Here is a 15789-nt window from a genome sequence, read left to right on the forward strand (position 1 = left end):
GCTGTTGCAGATAACGCTGCGCCAGCGGGGCGCCTGGAGGGTAAAGGAGTGCCAGAAGGAAGAAGATGTCCACACCCAGCTACTGAATATTCATGATTTAAGTTTAAATGTGGCGTTCAGGGTCAGGCACTCAGATCAAAACGGGACTGCCCCTGAGATCTCCATGCAGGTACTAGGGACAGCATCACGCCTGACTTGTATTAGATTGGATGTATAGGGAACAATAAAACTCGAGTGATTCTACTCTCTGGTCTCCAGTGATTCTTCTGATCGGATAAAAGGAACATGCTTACATTATTCAAATTATAGACAGAAAATAAATGGACACCAGTCGTTCCCAAAGTGTGACGAGCCGTGGCCCCTACCCCCCTCCCGGACAGTTACTCAAAATGAGTATTCTGAAAAGACCTACGTATTTTCAGTCCGTGTATTTAGTGACTTCCAACACTGTGGATAAAGCTCACCTGTGCTGGGAGCGTGTCTTCCTCCTGTTTGACGCTCTGCTCCTCTGGCTCCTCTTTAATCCGTGGAGTCTGTGGAGTGTCCTGGTTCCTCTGGTTCTCCTCTTTGGAGCGACACAGTTCCTCCTCATACTCCGCTATCGTTCTTTCAAACAGCGCAAAGATCTCTTCAGCAGCCGCAGTCAGCCGCTCATTCACCAAAGCTCTCAGCGTTTGGCCTTTGGACATTTTAACAAAGTGTTTTTAGCTTTAGCTCCGAGCTAACCGCACACGGGGCTCTGTCTGCTTCCTGCTTTTTGTGCAGCAGAGTAGACACGGTTAGTGCACTGCTGCCCCCACTGGTCAGGCGGTTACACTCTTAAAATACTCACTGAGCTCGTGCACACACGTGACTAGGTGTATTCGTTACGTACGGCGGTGTAGAACTGTCAGATCTGTACTAAAATAAAATTCTTAGTATCTCGTTTTAACATGATTTTACTGTAACACATTTAATGTTCACTCTGAAAATCTTTGTTTATGTTAAAGTTGATTACTGCCCTCTAGTGGACGCTTTTGGTTTTGTTTTCTGCATACACTGATTTGAAGAATGAAGCTTAAGACTGAATTTGGAGCCCTACATGATTCACTGGTGTGTGACAGAATAGTATGTGGCATAATGTAACAGATGCAGATATGAACATGGAAAATACTGCCCTGTGTATGGTCAGACACACAATGTATGCCACAAAAATCATTTCACCAAGATGTGTAGAGCGCAGGACCAGCGCAAACAATACGGAAAGAAAGTTCACTCTGTTGAGCAGATTGACAATGAAACCCAAATGTTCCTGGAGACACTTAAAGTGCAGAATAACAAAAATGTTTCTGAAATGGAGTCCACTGACACAAGCCAAGCACAAAACATATGAACAGAAAAATTCAATATAGAGAAAAAAATGGTGACATTCAAGCTGGACAGTGGTACAGACAGCAACACAATGTCAATCAAGACTCTGGATGCACTGGGACTCGGGGACAAGCTCAAAATAAGCAAGACAAAACCCGTTCCCCTCTTTGGTCACAAGGGGCAGCGTTGGGCAAGAAATCACTGACATGTGAGTATAGAAGAAGATGTTTCAACTATTCTTGGAGGGACTACTCGCTTTAAGATAAGCTTAGTGAAAAGAATGGCAAGGCAGACAATGGAGAAGGTCAATAGTGTGGTCACTGTAGTCACACCAAAGAAAATACATATCTGCATGAACCGTAAAGATTTAAATCAAGCTACACAAAACCTGGATTTAACTAAGCAAATAGTTCCTCTCCTCCTGCAGTTGGTCAGGTCTAGGTTCAGCAACAGTCTGTGCTCAAAGAATGAGGTCAGCTGACACCTGAATATACTGAATGACCAGGTTATTCCATCAGTGGATTTTTTCTTCCCTGATGGCACAGGCAGATTCCAAGATGACAATGTCAGGATTCATCAGGCTCAAATTGTGACTGTGAGTGGTTCAGGAGCATGAGACATCATTTTCACACATGGATTGTCCACCACAGAGTCCAGACCTTAACCCCATTGAGAATCTTTGGGATGTGCTGGAGAAGCTTTGTGCAACGTCAGACTCGACCAGCATCAATACAAGATCTTGGTGAGAAATTAATACAACACTGGATGGAAATAAATCTTGTGACATTGCAGAAGCTTATCCAAACAATGCCTTTTTACTTGTTAGTAACCTTTGATAGAATTCTTACCTAGAGACTGAATAGTAGGGACTTCCACATGTTTGACTGTTTACTAGCTACAACTAGACGGGAACTTCTCACATGACTGGTAGTTAACTGTGATGACTCCTAAACCTCACTCTGGAGAATAAATTCAAGTAGGTCCCAATACTAGATATTATATAAAACAAAGTGCAGCAAAACCAGTTCACCTTTACACAATGTCTCACAGCTCAGTCAGAGGTGGAGCTACAGTCAGCACAGCCCCATGGACTAGACCAGGATCAGGGGCGGGGCTAGTGACTGGGGCACATTCAGCACAGCAGGGGCATCACTGGGATGGGGAAGAGTGTTGTGTAGAACCATAGTGGCGTTCAGCAGCTTCACTCTTCTTCTGATGTTACAAGTTGACTTGGCTCCTCAGTTGGAATCCCCTTCTGTCCAGATCGTCTTGAAGTTTTGCTCTTCATTTTTGCTTTTGCACTTGTCTTAAAAGGAGGAATCAGGAGTGTTGGAACTGTATCTGCATCTTGGTGTTATAGCAGCATGGTGGCACACACATGACATTTTGTGGCCAAAAAGACTGAAAAAGGCCAATCTAGTCATTGAAACATGGGAATTTAGATTTTGTGAGATGAATGAAAAATGGTAAAGGATCAGAACTAAGACCGTTCTAATTAAGCATTTTACATTTTCCAAAATGCATTGTCCATTTACTAGTCTTTATAGATGAAGATTTGTTTGAATCCAGCGGTGGTGATCCAGGACAGAAACCAATGTCCATCCATGATCTTCTTTGAAAGGTCCATGTATGAGGAAAGAAAACAAAAGACAAAATGTGTTCTGGATGTCCACTCCTGGATCCCACTCTTCTGACACTATTATTGTTATAGAAAATACATAATTCTAGATGAAAAGCAATCCATTTGCAAAGCCTGTTGAGTTTTGAAATACAAAAAAGGTTTATTCTTTGTTACAGGAGATATGGACAGGCCAGACTGGTAGCCTTCCGCCGTCCCAAGTCTCTCTGAGTCTCTCTCCTAGAGCATCTCTCCCCCTGGTCACCAGTTTCCCCTCGAGCATCTGAGCTCTGAGTATTTATACCAGAAAGACAAAGCTACAAACATTTCAAAGCAGAGTGACTTTTGTTTCACACCGATGAGACAATGAACTTTGACCTGAGGATAGGTAAGACAACAAAGACTTTCCTGGAGGATGGGACAGAGCCTTCACACATGTTAATGTCTTGTCTGGGTCTCATCATTTACGCAAAGACATCCATCCATTTTCTTCCACTTTATCTGGGGCCGGGTCACAGAGGCAGCAGTTTCAGCAGGAAGGCCCAGACTTCCCTCTTCACACACACTTCCTCCAGCTCAGGCACCACCTTTTTCCGGTTGAGAATCATGGCCTTGGATTTGGAGGAGCTGATTTACATCCCAGCCGCTTCACACTCGGCTGCAAACTGCCCCAGTGCTGCAGGTCCTGCTTTGATAAAGCCATCAGGACAACATTGTCCTGTGTTTCTCAAACCAGACCTCTCCGGCCCCTGAACCGGACCCCCTCCGGCCCCTGGCTGAGCCTAGAAATTCTGTCCATAAAAACAATGAACAGAACCCGTGACAAAGGGCAGCCCTGGCGGAGTCCAACATGCACTGGAAATAGGTCTGACTTACTGCCGGCAATGCAAACACAGCTCCTGCTCCGGTCATACAAGGACCGGACAGCCCTTAGCAAAGGGTCCTGGACCTTGTACTCATGGAACAGCACCTGAAGAACATCACAGGGGACATGGTCGAATGATACGAAGGCACATGTGGACTGGCTGGGCAAACTCCCATGAGCCCTCAAGCACTTAATGGAGAATATGGAGCTGGTCCAGCGTTCCACGACCGGGAATCCGAGGTTCAATTATCAGTTGAATTCTCCTGTGACTAGCACAGAAGTCCAATAACAAAACAGCACTCTGGTTTAGATCAGGGAGGCTGTTCTTCCCCCTGTCCAGGTGTCACTGTCATTACCCACGTAGGCATTGAAGTCCTCCAGCAGACAACAGAGTCACTAGTCGGTGTACTGTCTAGTACCCCTCCCAGGGACTCCAAGAAGGCCGGGTACTCTGCACTGCTGTTCGGCCCGTAGGCCGACAAACAGTGAGAGACCTGTGACCTCCAACACAATGCAGAGTCCAGCCCCTCTGGAGGAGTTGGGCTCCAGAGACCAAGCTGTGTGTGGAGGTGAGGCACACTATATTTAGCCGGTAATGTTGTAACGCTCAACCTCCCACACAAGCTCAGGCTCCTCCCCCCCAGTGAGGTGACATTCCATGTTCCCAGAGATAGTCTCCATGCCCGGAGATCCAGTTGTTGACGTCCCCGCGTTCGACCGCTGCCCAGATCTCCATGCACCAGCCTTTCATGGATCCTCTCACAAGCGGTGGGTCCACAGAGGACAACCCCACACCGCTCCTTTGGGCTGAGCCCGACTGTGCCCCGTGGAGAAAGGCACCAGGCACTCATTGGCGAGCACCCACTCCAGGCCTGGCTTCAGGATGGTGCCCCCGTAACGCCAGTCTGGGCGATGTATCTAGCCTTGATCTTTGCTCATCATGAATGCCTCTGAATGTAAGGCTTGATTAGCCAATAGTCCTTTCTGTTCCATTGTAGAAATCCATTTGTGATAAAGTGCGTGGCTGTGACGACAGCTGCAGGCTACTGCTTTTTAGGCCTTTATTGAAATCACAGTTATTTTAAAGGGCTCATATTAGGCTATTTTCTGATCTGTTCTAATGCAGTTTCCTCATCACAAACAGACATGAAGTTGTTTTTGTTTCATTCACACATATTTAACACACAAACTCTGCAGGCTTAGGTGGAGTTCTTCTCTCAAACAGAAAACACTCCACCTTGTGATGTCACTTAGTGGTAATACAGGAAGTGCTCCACTGATTTACCAAATTTAGGAGTTATACAGCTATTGTTTTAGCCTTGTTTAAACATCATTCACATTTCAACATAAATCTGTCAACTGAACAAATTGTTGTTGGAGTGAAGATGTTTGGCTGCTCATCCAAGCCTATTCTTCAGTTCTGTTCAGATTGCTGGTGGACATTGCCTTAAGTCTGTCTGAAGGGAGGGGCTAACTACACTGACACTGTAAACAGCTATTGTCTCCAGTTTCAGCTGAAACTCTCTATTCAACCCTGCTATTCTTCTCTGCTTGGGTCTGAGGATGGAGTAATAGATGGGGGGATAGATGATGTCTAAAGCCCCCATTCCTGTTTAAGGATTGTCTTTCTGAGGAAACAACAATTTGTCCATTTGACAGATTTAAACTTCATCTTCTGCTATGGATCAGACCTGGACAACTGAAGAATTACAAAGATGTCATGAACACAACCAATAAGCCTTCAGTCACTTTCTGTTGTGTGAGTTTTCATGTGTTTCTTCAAATACTGTCTAAGTTTAAACCCTTTCTTACAAATGGAACAACTGTAAGGTCTCTCACCAGTGTGTGTTTTCTCATGTTGCTCTAGTGTACCCTTTATGGCAAAAGTCCTCTCACAGGTTGAACAGCTGTAAGGTTTCTCTCCTGTGTGTATTTTCTTATGTTTATCTAGATTACCCTTTATGGCAAATGTCTTCTCACAGGTTGAACAGCTGTAAGGTCTTTCTCCTGTGTGCATTCTCAGATGTCGAACAAGAGAATACTTTTCAGAAAATGTCTTCTCACATGTTGAACAGCTGAATGGTCTCTCTCCTGTGTGTACACTCATATGTGCATCTAGATGGCGCTTTGTAGTAAATGTTTTTTCACATGTTGAACAGCTGAATGGTTTCTCGCCTGTGTGTATCTTCACATGGGAATCTAGATTGGCTTTTTGGGTAAATGTTTTACCACAGGTTAAACAGCTGTAAGGTTTCTCTCCTGTGTGTACTTTTTCATGTTTATCTAGATTACCCTTTATGGCAAATGTTTTCTGACATGTTGAACAGCTGTAAGGTTTCTCTCCTGTGTGTGTTCTCAGATGTCGAACAAGAGCACGCTTATCACAAAATGTCTTCTCACATATTGAACAACTGAATGGTCTCTCACCTGTGTGTATTCTCATATGTGCAACCAGACTGCACCTTTTGGTAAATGTTTTTTCACATGTTGAACAGCTGAATGGTTTATCTCCTGTGTGTGTCTTTTCATGGTAATTTAGACTGGATTTTTGGGTAAATGTTTTCTTACAGGTTAAACAGCTGTAAGGTCGTTCTAGACTGGCCTCTGCAGAAAATATTTTCTTAGAAATTAAACAGCTGAATGGTCCCTCTCCTCTGTGAATTCTAATGTGTCCTCGTAAAATTTGCTTAGTCCCAAACCTCTTCTTACACACATAACACTGGTGTTTCTTCTTATCAGGTCCTTGGGCTAAAACCATGTGTGCAACTGGACAGCTGATTGGAGCTCTCCAGTCTTCATCATTGTCAGTGTCAGAGGAGTGCTCTGTGTGTTGAAGCACTGAGGACTCTTCTGTCTTCACACTCTCCATTAGGAGCTGGGAACAAAAACACAAATATTAATATTCTTATTTTGATTTTCCAGAAAAAAAATAAAATAGTAATACATTTTATTCATAAGTGCCTTTCAAAACCCATGGACACTGTACAAAACATATTAATAACAGAAAAAAACAATACAAAACTGGAGGACGTGTGAATAGTTGATGCTGATTGAACAAGTTTTGAGTCGTAATTTGAAGAGACGAAGAGTCGATATTGCGGTGACGAGCAGAGGGAACAGAGCAGAAGAGGCGGAGCAGAGAGAGAGAAGAGAGGAGAGAGGACAGAGAGCTGCAGAGACAGGAGGAGAGAGTTTGGACAATGACACCCAGACTCTTGACCTGAGGGGAAGGAAGGACAGGAGTCACTGATATAAATGGACAAACTGTTGGATTTATCAGAGAGGAAGTGCCTACAAGCAGGACCTCCAGTTTGGAGCTGGTCAGTTTGAGGAAATTGGAGGAGAACCAGGAGTTGTTTTCAAGTGGACAGAGGGTGAGGGAGGTGGAAGTGATGGTTTAGTGAAGAGGTAGAGCTGGGTGTCATCTGCGTAACAACGAAAGTGGTTTAATTTTCTATAAGCTCAACATTCAAATGGCAGAATGTAGACTGAAGAAAAGGAGCCAGAGGAAGGATCCCTGGGGCACACTAGTGGAGACAGAAAAGGAGTGAGGACTGTGAGGTTTAATTTGAATGAACTGACTGTGATCAGAGAGATATGAAGAGAAGCAGGAGAGAGGAGTGTGAGAGATACTGATAGACTGGAGTCTGTGAATGAGAGTGGTGTGTGAGATGGTGCCAAAGGCTGCTGTTAAATGGAAGAAGATGAAAATGGAGAGAAGGCCAGAGTCAGAAGCTATGAGGAGGTCAATAGTGAGTTTCAAAAGTGCAGTTTCAGTGCTATGGAGAGGGTAAAAAACTGAAATTATTCATTGATATTGTTGCTGATGAGATGGGTGCAGAGTTGAGAGGCAACGGTTTTAGACAGAATTTTAGAGATGAAGGGTAATTTATAAATGGGATGATGGTTGCTGAAATAGTTAGGGTCCAGGACGTTTTTTGAGTTGTTTTTTTTTTTCCAGAATAGTGACGGATTAGGTTTGGAGTGATGATGGGACAGTTCCAGAGGTCAGGGAGGAGTGAATAATATTAGTAATGAAGGGGACAAGTGACAGAGGACAGGATATAATTTAGAGGAAGTGGGAGGGGGAGTTCGCTCCAGTGATGTAGCAATGTCATTATCCCGAAAAAGGAGAAAGACATCAGCTACAAACTAACGGCAATTTTATTATGATGGTCACACTAGCTAGCATCGAGACTAGTAAAAGACCCAGGCTGTGTCTCAATTCAATGGCTGCACACTTCCTCAACTGCATTTGAAGGGCACTTATGTAACTTCCCGCGCAACAAGGCCTGTCCCATTTCATGCACCGCATAAATGCAGCCGACAAATGTGCCCTGCATTTCCAGCGTTTCCATGGAGGTCAGCTATGAATGAAGTGTGCATTCGAGCACACTGATATATCCCATCATGCACCATGCTTCACTTATGCAATACACCTTTAAATGCAAGTACTGGTTTATGTCTCTTACAACAGTGCTACGACACATATCTGCACCATCACGTGGCGGTCGGGGACAGTGTCATTGGACTGGCAGACCAGGGTGGTGGTCCCTCTGTATAAGAAGGGGGACCGGAGGGTGTGTTCCAATTACAGGGGACTCACACTTCTCAGCCTTCCCGGTAAGGTCTACTCCAGGGTACTGGAGAGGAGAATCCAGCTGTCAAACCTTGGATTCAGGATGAGCAGTGCGGTTTTCGTCCTGGTCGTGGGACACTGGACCAGCTCTATACTCTCTATTGTCTCCTCGAGGGTTCATGAGAGGATGGAGTGTGAGACTGACAGACGGATCGGTGCAGCGTCTGTTGTAGTAAAGGAGGAGCAGAGTCAAATGGCGAAGCTCTCGATTTACCGGTCAATCTACGTTCCTACCCTCACCTATGGTCATGAGCTCTGGGTAATGACTGAAAGGACAATATCATGGATACAAGGGCCTGAAATGGGCTTCCTCTGCAGGGTGGCTGGACGCTCCCTCAGAGATAGGGTGAGGAGCTCGGTCACACAGGAGGAACTCGGAGTAGAGCTGCTGCTCCTACATGTGGCTCGGGCATCTGCTCAGGATGCCTCCCTAGGGAGGTGTTCTGGGCATGTCCCACCGGGAGGAGACCCCGGGGAAGACTCAGGACACATTGCAGGGACAATGTCTCCGGGCTGGCCTGGGAACGTCTTGGGGTCCCACTGAAGGAGCTGGAGGACATGTCTGAGGTGAGGGAAGTCTGGGAGTCCTTGCTTAGACTGTAGCCCCCGCGACCCGGCCCCGGATAAGAGGAAGAAAATGGATGGCCATAATCAAAGCTAAAGACGGTCCAACCAAATATTACAGTGTGTGACCTTTTTTTGGCCAGGCAGTGTATAAGCTGCTGTATTTATAATTGGGTAAATTGTGAATGTTTTTCAGTATGATTCAGGACAATACTGCAGAAGCTGGGCCTGGAGGGAAAGGTCACGCCCCTCAGGCCAAAAGAAAGTGGGACAATTTACAAAAGAAATATTAAGCATGTACATGATCTGAATGTATATTAGTTTGTATTTGTCCAAATAAACCATTGTTTGTCTTGTTTTCACATGTCTTGTATTAACATTTATTCTGTCAAAGGAGGACCAAGTGTCCAAATACTGGAGAAGGTGCGGCGAAGAAGGTCACTGCTCAAACTTGGCCCTGGTTTGTCTCCATGGATGAGGTGTTGGGGGCAGAGGCCCTTCATCAATCCCCCTGCCCTCATCGCCTCTAACCCTGAGGACACACCAGGGCCAAGTACTGCCAGGCAGTAGCAGTAAAAAAAAAAAAAAAGGCGGGAGAGTGACATTATAAACCTGTAAAGGGAGGACTTGAGGAGACAGAGGGAGCGACATGAGAGGAAGGCAGATGAGAGGGGGGCAGAGGAGAAAGAGGCTGACAAAAATGACAAAAACACTTTGATTTTGAAGCATTTGAGTGTTTATTTTCAAGTATTTACATGTATTATCATGATATTTCTTTAACAAAGGAAAACAAAGTACAATGTACAATATATTAACATAAAACACTAAAATAACAAATCAATAAACCTGAGTGTGCCACTGCCATGTTTTAATCATCAAGAAACACTTCCAGGGGTCTTGGCATTGCTAAAGAACCTTCTCTGCCTGGACCGACTTCACAGTGTTAAGATCAAGGTCTTCATCTTCTGGCTGCTAAGAGGAGCTCTCATACCGGGTGCTGTTCCACTGTCCACTGCATCGTTCATGGGTTGGATTTGCAAGGCTGGCTGGGGCAATAGATGACTGGCACTTTAGAAAAATCAGAAAAATAGTGATCGTACTCCTGCTCATGCTACATCACATCACACATTTACCAGTGTTTACAATATTAACAGGTAATCATCCTGAAACACTTTCAAAAATAATTTGAAATTGTTGATATTATGTAACTACCTAGATATAATCATGGTCCATGGGAACCTCCTCCAGGGCAGACACCTCAGCAGACAGCTGGTCCCGCCACTGTGCTCCAGCGATGGCCTCGACCTCATTCTCCCCCTCGTCCTCCACCACATTTTCCTCTGGCTCGTCCTCCAGGGCCACGATGTCTCCTGCCCCAAGACAGATGTTGTGGAGGACGGCACAGGCAGTGATGACCTACAACAAGAAAATATGATTTAGTCTTTCACAATCACATATGTGATGCTATTTAAGATTTCACTTACATGTGGTGCAAAAGTGTGTTGGACCTCCAGCGTATGAAAAAAGATGGCCCTGAACCTCGTTTTCATCATGCCAAAGGCACGCTCAATAATCGAGCGTGCTCTGGAATGATGGTAATTAAAGCGCTGGGCTCCTACACCTCGCACTTGCCGCTTGTAGGGAGTGATGAGGGGGAGTGGATGTTGGAGACAGGGGTAGCCTCTATCTGCGAGGATGAAGTGCCCTGGAGGAGGATACAGTCCTCTCTGGTACAGAGGACTGTTTCGCAGGACCCTTGCATCATGGACAGAACCAGGCCACCCCACGTAGGTGTCTATGAAGTGACCTTGATGGTCACAGACAGCCTGTAGGATGATGCTAGGAAACAGTTTCCTGTTTCTGTAACAATGACCATCAGGGTCGCTGGGTGGCCTGATTCTCACATGGCAGCCATCTATTGCCCCAGCTGCTCGTCTAAAGGCTCTGTGCCTCGCCAGCCCTGCAAACCCACGGGTCACTGCCTCAACGTCTTCATCACTGTTAGGGAGGTGGATGACTTTGTGACGCAGGGCCACCACCTCCTCAGTGACACTGTGGACAATGCGGTGGACAGTGGAGCGGGGTATCCCAAACACAGTGGAGACGATCCGGTATGACGTCCCACTTGCTAGCCAGAAGAGGAAGACCAGGACCTCGAGCTCAGGAGCGCATCTGTGTCGTCCGTCCTGTTCGAGAAGGCTCATTAGCACCGCCAAGGATTCCCTGCTCAGTCGAAAATCAGGCCATGTGTCTTGCTGATTAAAATACCTGTGCAGCACTGCCACACTCAGGTTTATTTTGCAGAACATTCTTCTGGGCTGGTTTGGGGAAACAAAAAAGTGACATTGAATAAAGGGATGTGCAGTTATTCCCAGACAACAACAATAATAATAATAATAATAATAATACTTTATTATCATTAGAAATTATTGCAATAATAAGAATAATAAGATGAAATGAACTAGCACAGCACTGAAAGTAAACAGCACCCTCTACTGGTATTAAAGTAGTGTAGCCACAGATCAAATTAAACCTGCCCAAATACTAAATCATTAAACTGCAATATCCCACTTGATGTACAACTAATCAGTATTCTCTGGTTTATATTTTATTCTTCTGGTATATTTTCTTAAAGTTATGCAATACTAGCTACAGTTGGGAACAAATCACCGTTATATTTGCCTACTGATAATCAGAGGCAAAGTTTAATTTCTTACTTCATTCAGTCTAAACAGAAATAAACGCTTGCGGTGACGGCGCCTTGACTCTTCTTCAATGAAATAATAACTAATTATTTCGGTGTCCATTTTACACCTTCGGTCATGAGTCAGCAGCCGTCATGGTTGCTAGGCGACATAATGTAAGCGACGTAGCGTAAGCGCACAGGCAGCGGTTGAGGTACGCACCGTGGTGTAGGCCTGTCCCATTTCGACACAGCCTTTGCGGTCGATGGAGGCTACACGGAGGAGCACCCTTTGTTGATCGGATACTTAGAAAGGTACTTCGAAGTGTGCAACCGTCGAATTGAGACACAGCATCAGACACACAGTCTGCTCTGCTCTGTCTGTGCAGCTGAAGCAGGAGGTGGAACCAGGGCTCAGAATGAGCGCTCTGAGGGAGAAAACCTCAGAGCGCCTCACCTTATGTGGTCTGTTTCACTTAACTTCATCCTAAACAATCATGTGGATAAAGCTCACCTGTGCTGGGAGCGTGTCTTCCTCCTGTTTGACGCTCTGCTCCTCTGCCTCCTCTTTAATCCGTGGAGTCTGTGGAGTGTCCTGGTTCCTCTGGTTCTCCTCTTTGGAGCGACACAGTTCCTCCTCATACTCTGCTGTCGTTCTTTCAAACAGAGCAAAGATCTCTTCAGCAGCCACAGTCAGCCGCTCATTCACCAAAGCTCTCAGCGTTTGGCCTTTCTGAACTTGGTTGCAGTGGTCTCCATCAGCCTCTGTCTCCATCTGTGCGGCTGAACAGCTGATTGGAGCTCTCCAGTCTTCATCATTGTCAGTGTCAGAGGAGTGCTCCATGTGTCCCTCAGTCTCTGAGTGTAAATGTGGCTCTGTGCTGATGTCCTCTCCCTGTGTTTCCTCTCTGTGCTCAGTTTGTTTATGATGAAGCAGTGAGGACTCTTCTGTCTTCACACAGACAGCACTGAACTCTGGGATGCCCACTGGGAGCTGGGGTGGGGAACAAACACACAAATATTAATATACATTTTTTGACTGAAAACAGTAAACAGAATATTTCTTGATTTCAATCAGAAATATGCTCAATGTTTCTGTCACCTTGGTTGAGGCATGTTACAAATATCATTATACATTTACCAATCTCAAGATGAGAACAAATGCATAGCCTCCAGATGTTCTTTCTGGAGGCGGCACATCACCTGCATGTTTCCATGAAAATACTGTGGACTATTATAACCAAAGAAACAATATTTCCAAAGAAATAAGCTGTTTGTGTGGACAAGACAGCATATGGCTAAGAACTAGCTGCACCAAAACTGAGACACAAAAGAGGCTTTTAGTCGTTTTTCTTCACAAAAATGGAACACACTCAAAGGAAAAGCAACGCTGGTGACACAATCGCAATTTAATAATCTGATAATGAACTTTTATACACACACCTGCAACTGTTTTTAATTAACTCTTAGTTGGAGGCCAAAAGAAAGACAATCCATTTTTGAACAGGAATGGAGTCTTATGGTGCATGCACATCGAGGCGTCGAGTTCACATGCAAAGTCTATGGTGAACGTGCGTCTTGGCCGTCCTGCGGAATCTGGCATTGAGCCAGGTGTCGGACGCTTTGTTTGTGCATCCAAAAGTTGAAAAAACTGAAGTTTTTGGCGTTCGACGTGCAGCGTCAACCAATCAGAGACTACTTCAGTTACAAAGCGACGTCATTATCCAAAAAAAGTAAAAAGACTAACGGAAACTTAATTATGCCGGGCGCGCTGGGTAGCTTAAAGGCTAGTCACAGACCTAGATGCCCCCACAGAGCTGATCGCCTCCGTTGATGGGTTTTATGTAATAAATAGACTAAAGTCACTTTCAACCTGGTCTGCAGCGTTCACAAAGACACAGAGAAAACAAAACATCCAAAGGCACTCGCAGGCTGCAAAGGACGTCATCTTGACGCGTGTCCAAAGAGTCCATGACGTGCGTCAGAGGTGTTTGTCCTCAAATGCAAAAGTATCCACCTAGAGGCATCCAATGCATTCTTGAAGCCCCGGTGTTAACGCACCATTAGACATCATCTATCCCCTATTTATAACTCCATCCTCAGACCTAAATCTAAACAAAGAAAACAGGGCTGGCCAGTATGTTAGTAGCCAGTATGCCAATAGCTGTGAGAGCACCAATTAGGGGCCAAACGTCTTCAGTCCAACAACTTTCTATCCAATGAGAGGTTTGACTTTACTATATTCGGTAATAATGTAGTTTTGATCAAAAGGAAAAGATCGTAGATACAAGCGGCCAAGATGAGTTTCCTCTGCAGGGTGGGTGGGCGCCCCCTTAGACATCGTGTAGCTACCCTGGTTTTCAAATATACTGACATATTACCATCAGCTACAGATAGGATGAGAAGCTCGATCAGGAGGAGAAGGGAGGAGTAGAGTCGCTGCTCCTCCACGTTGAGATAAGCAGCTGAGGGGGCTCGGGCATCTGCTCCGGATGCCCCCTGGACGCCTCCTAGGGAGGTGTTCCGGGCAAATCCCACCACATGGGACCTTTTTCTTTGGACTAGTTGGAAAATTTTGATTATTTTCTGTTATTCATAATCCAACTCTCTACAGCTCAAATCTCATCAAACTTTTATGACTCATAGAAATTAACTCCTAAAATGCTGCATTCTCTCATTGATTTAATGCAGCTCATGTTTTGTTTTTTGTTTTGTTTTGTTTTTTGTTTTTTTAACAATATTGTACATTTAGAATACCTTTGCTTTTCGCTAATGCTAGTACAGATTTGGAAGTTCCATGAGCTTTCTTTATTATTCAAATTATAGACAGAAAATAAATGGACACCAGCTCCTCCCGGACAGTTACTCAAAATGAGTATTCTGAAAAGACCTACGTATTTTCAGTCCGTGTATTTAGTGACTTCCAACACTGTGGATAAAGCTCACCTGTGCTGGGAGCGTGTCTTCCTCCTGTTTGACGCTCTGCTCCTCTGGCTCCTCTTTAATCCGTGGAGTCTGTGGAGTGTCCTGGTTCCTCTGGTTCTCCTCTTTGGAGCGACACAGTTCCTCCTCATACTCCGCTATCGTTCTTTCAAACAGCGCAAAGATCTCTTCAGCAGCCGCAGTCAGCCGCTCATTCACCAAAGCTCTCAGCGTTTGGCCTTTGGACATTTTAACAAAGTGTTTTTAGCTTTAGCTCCGAGCTAACCGCACACGGGGCTCTGTCTGCTTCCTGCTTTTTGTGCAGCAGAGTAGACACGGTTAGTGCACTGCTGCCCCCACTGGTCAGGCGGTTACACTCTTAAAATACTCACTGAGCTCGTGCACACACGTGACTAGGTGTATTCGTTACGTACGGCGGTGTAGAACTGTCAGATCTGTACTAAAATAAAATTCTTAGTATCTCGTTTTAACATGATTTTACTGTAACACATTTAATGTTCACTCTGAAAATCTTTGTTTATGTTAAAGTCGATTACTGCCCTCTAGTGGACGCTTTTGGTTTTGTTTTCTGCTGCAGTGACAGACAAAATGCATCCCCGTTTTCAGCCTTGAAAGTTCAACTTTGTTTTATGTTGTAAAGTTTTTTTTGTTTTTGTTTTTTTTAATTTCCCTAAAAAAAAAACTAAAAAAAAAACGTCAACTCCTATAAAATGAGCTAGCAGTAGCTAGTAGGTAATCTGTGCAGACTTTTATTTGTTGGTACAAAATATTTTTTGTTGTAAAACATGTTCAGAAGTACATTTAATAAGGCCATAGTAATAATTCATGAATATCTATGTAATAAGGTACAAGTTTATGTATAACTGTTGTATTTATCTGTATTTACATGTACATCTCCTGTACAGTTTGTTAATGCACATTTCTGTGTGTTTTGTTTGTTCCGTTTTACAATTTTACAAAGACACAAGTGTGGAGAAAAACATGAGTAAAGACAAGTCTTCTGTTTATGGTGGTGTGGACTCTCTTTTTTGTTCCCTATCTGTCCAGCCCTGGTAGTGACGCCATAGTGAGGACAGAACAGTGATATTATGAAATCACACGTTACTATGTTGAAATGACGTGATGAT

The 15789-nt window shown here is 44.6% G+C and overlaps 2 protein-coding genes across 2 annotated transcripts; both read right to left on the reverse strand.

Moving 5' to 3' along the window:
- Nucleotides 1-4888: 4888 nt before the first annotated feature.
- On the reverse strand, nucleotides 4889-14964 carry LOC129456917 (gastrula zinc finger protein XlCGF57.1-like). Its single transcript, XM_055227956.1, has 3 exons — nucleotides 14666-14964; nucleotides 12234-12713; nucleotides 4889-6708 (listed from the first exon to the last, which is right to left on the reverse strand). The coding sequence occupies exons 1-3, from the start codon at nucleotides 14888-14890 to the stop codon at nucleotides 5575-5577; spliced, it is 1839 nt and encodes a 612-aa protein (XP_055083931.1). The 5' UTR covers nucleotides 14891-14964; the 3' UTR covers nucleotides 4889-5574.
- On the reverse strand, nucleotides 9905-11322 carry LOC129456945 (putative nuclease HARBI1). The gene is made up of 3 exons (XM_055228027.1): nucleotides 10521-11322; nucleotides 10249-10452; nucleotides 9905-10104 (listed from the first exon to the last, which is right to left on the reverse strand). Exons 1-2 carry the CDS (start codon nucleotides 11238-11240, stop codon nucleotides 10249-10251), a joined length of 924 nt encoding a protein of 307 aa, XP_055084002.1. The 5' UTR covers nucleotides 11241-11322; the 3' UTR covers nucleotides 9905-10104.
- Nucleotides 14965-15789: the final 825 nt, after the last annotated feature.

Source organism: Periophthalmus magnuspinnatus, chromosome 16 (assembly GCF_009829125.3).
Source record: "Periophthalmus magnuspinnatus isolate fPerMag1 chromosome 16, fPerMag1.2.pri, whole genome shotgun sequence".
Taxonomy (NCBI): Eukaryota; Metazoa; Chordata; class Actinopteri; order Gobiiformes; family Gobiidae; genus Periophthalmus; species Periophthalmus magnuspinnatus.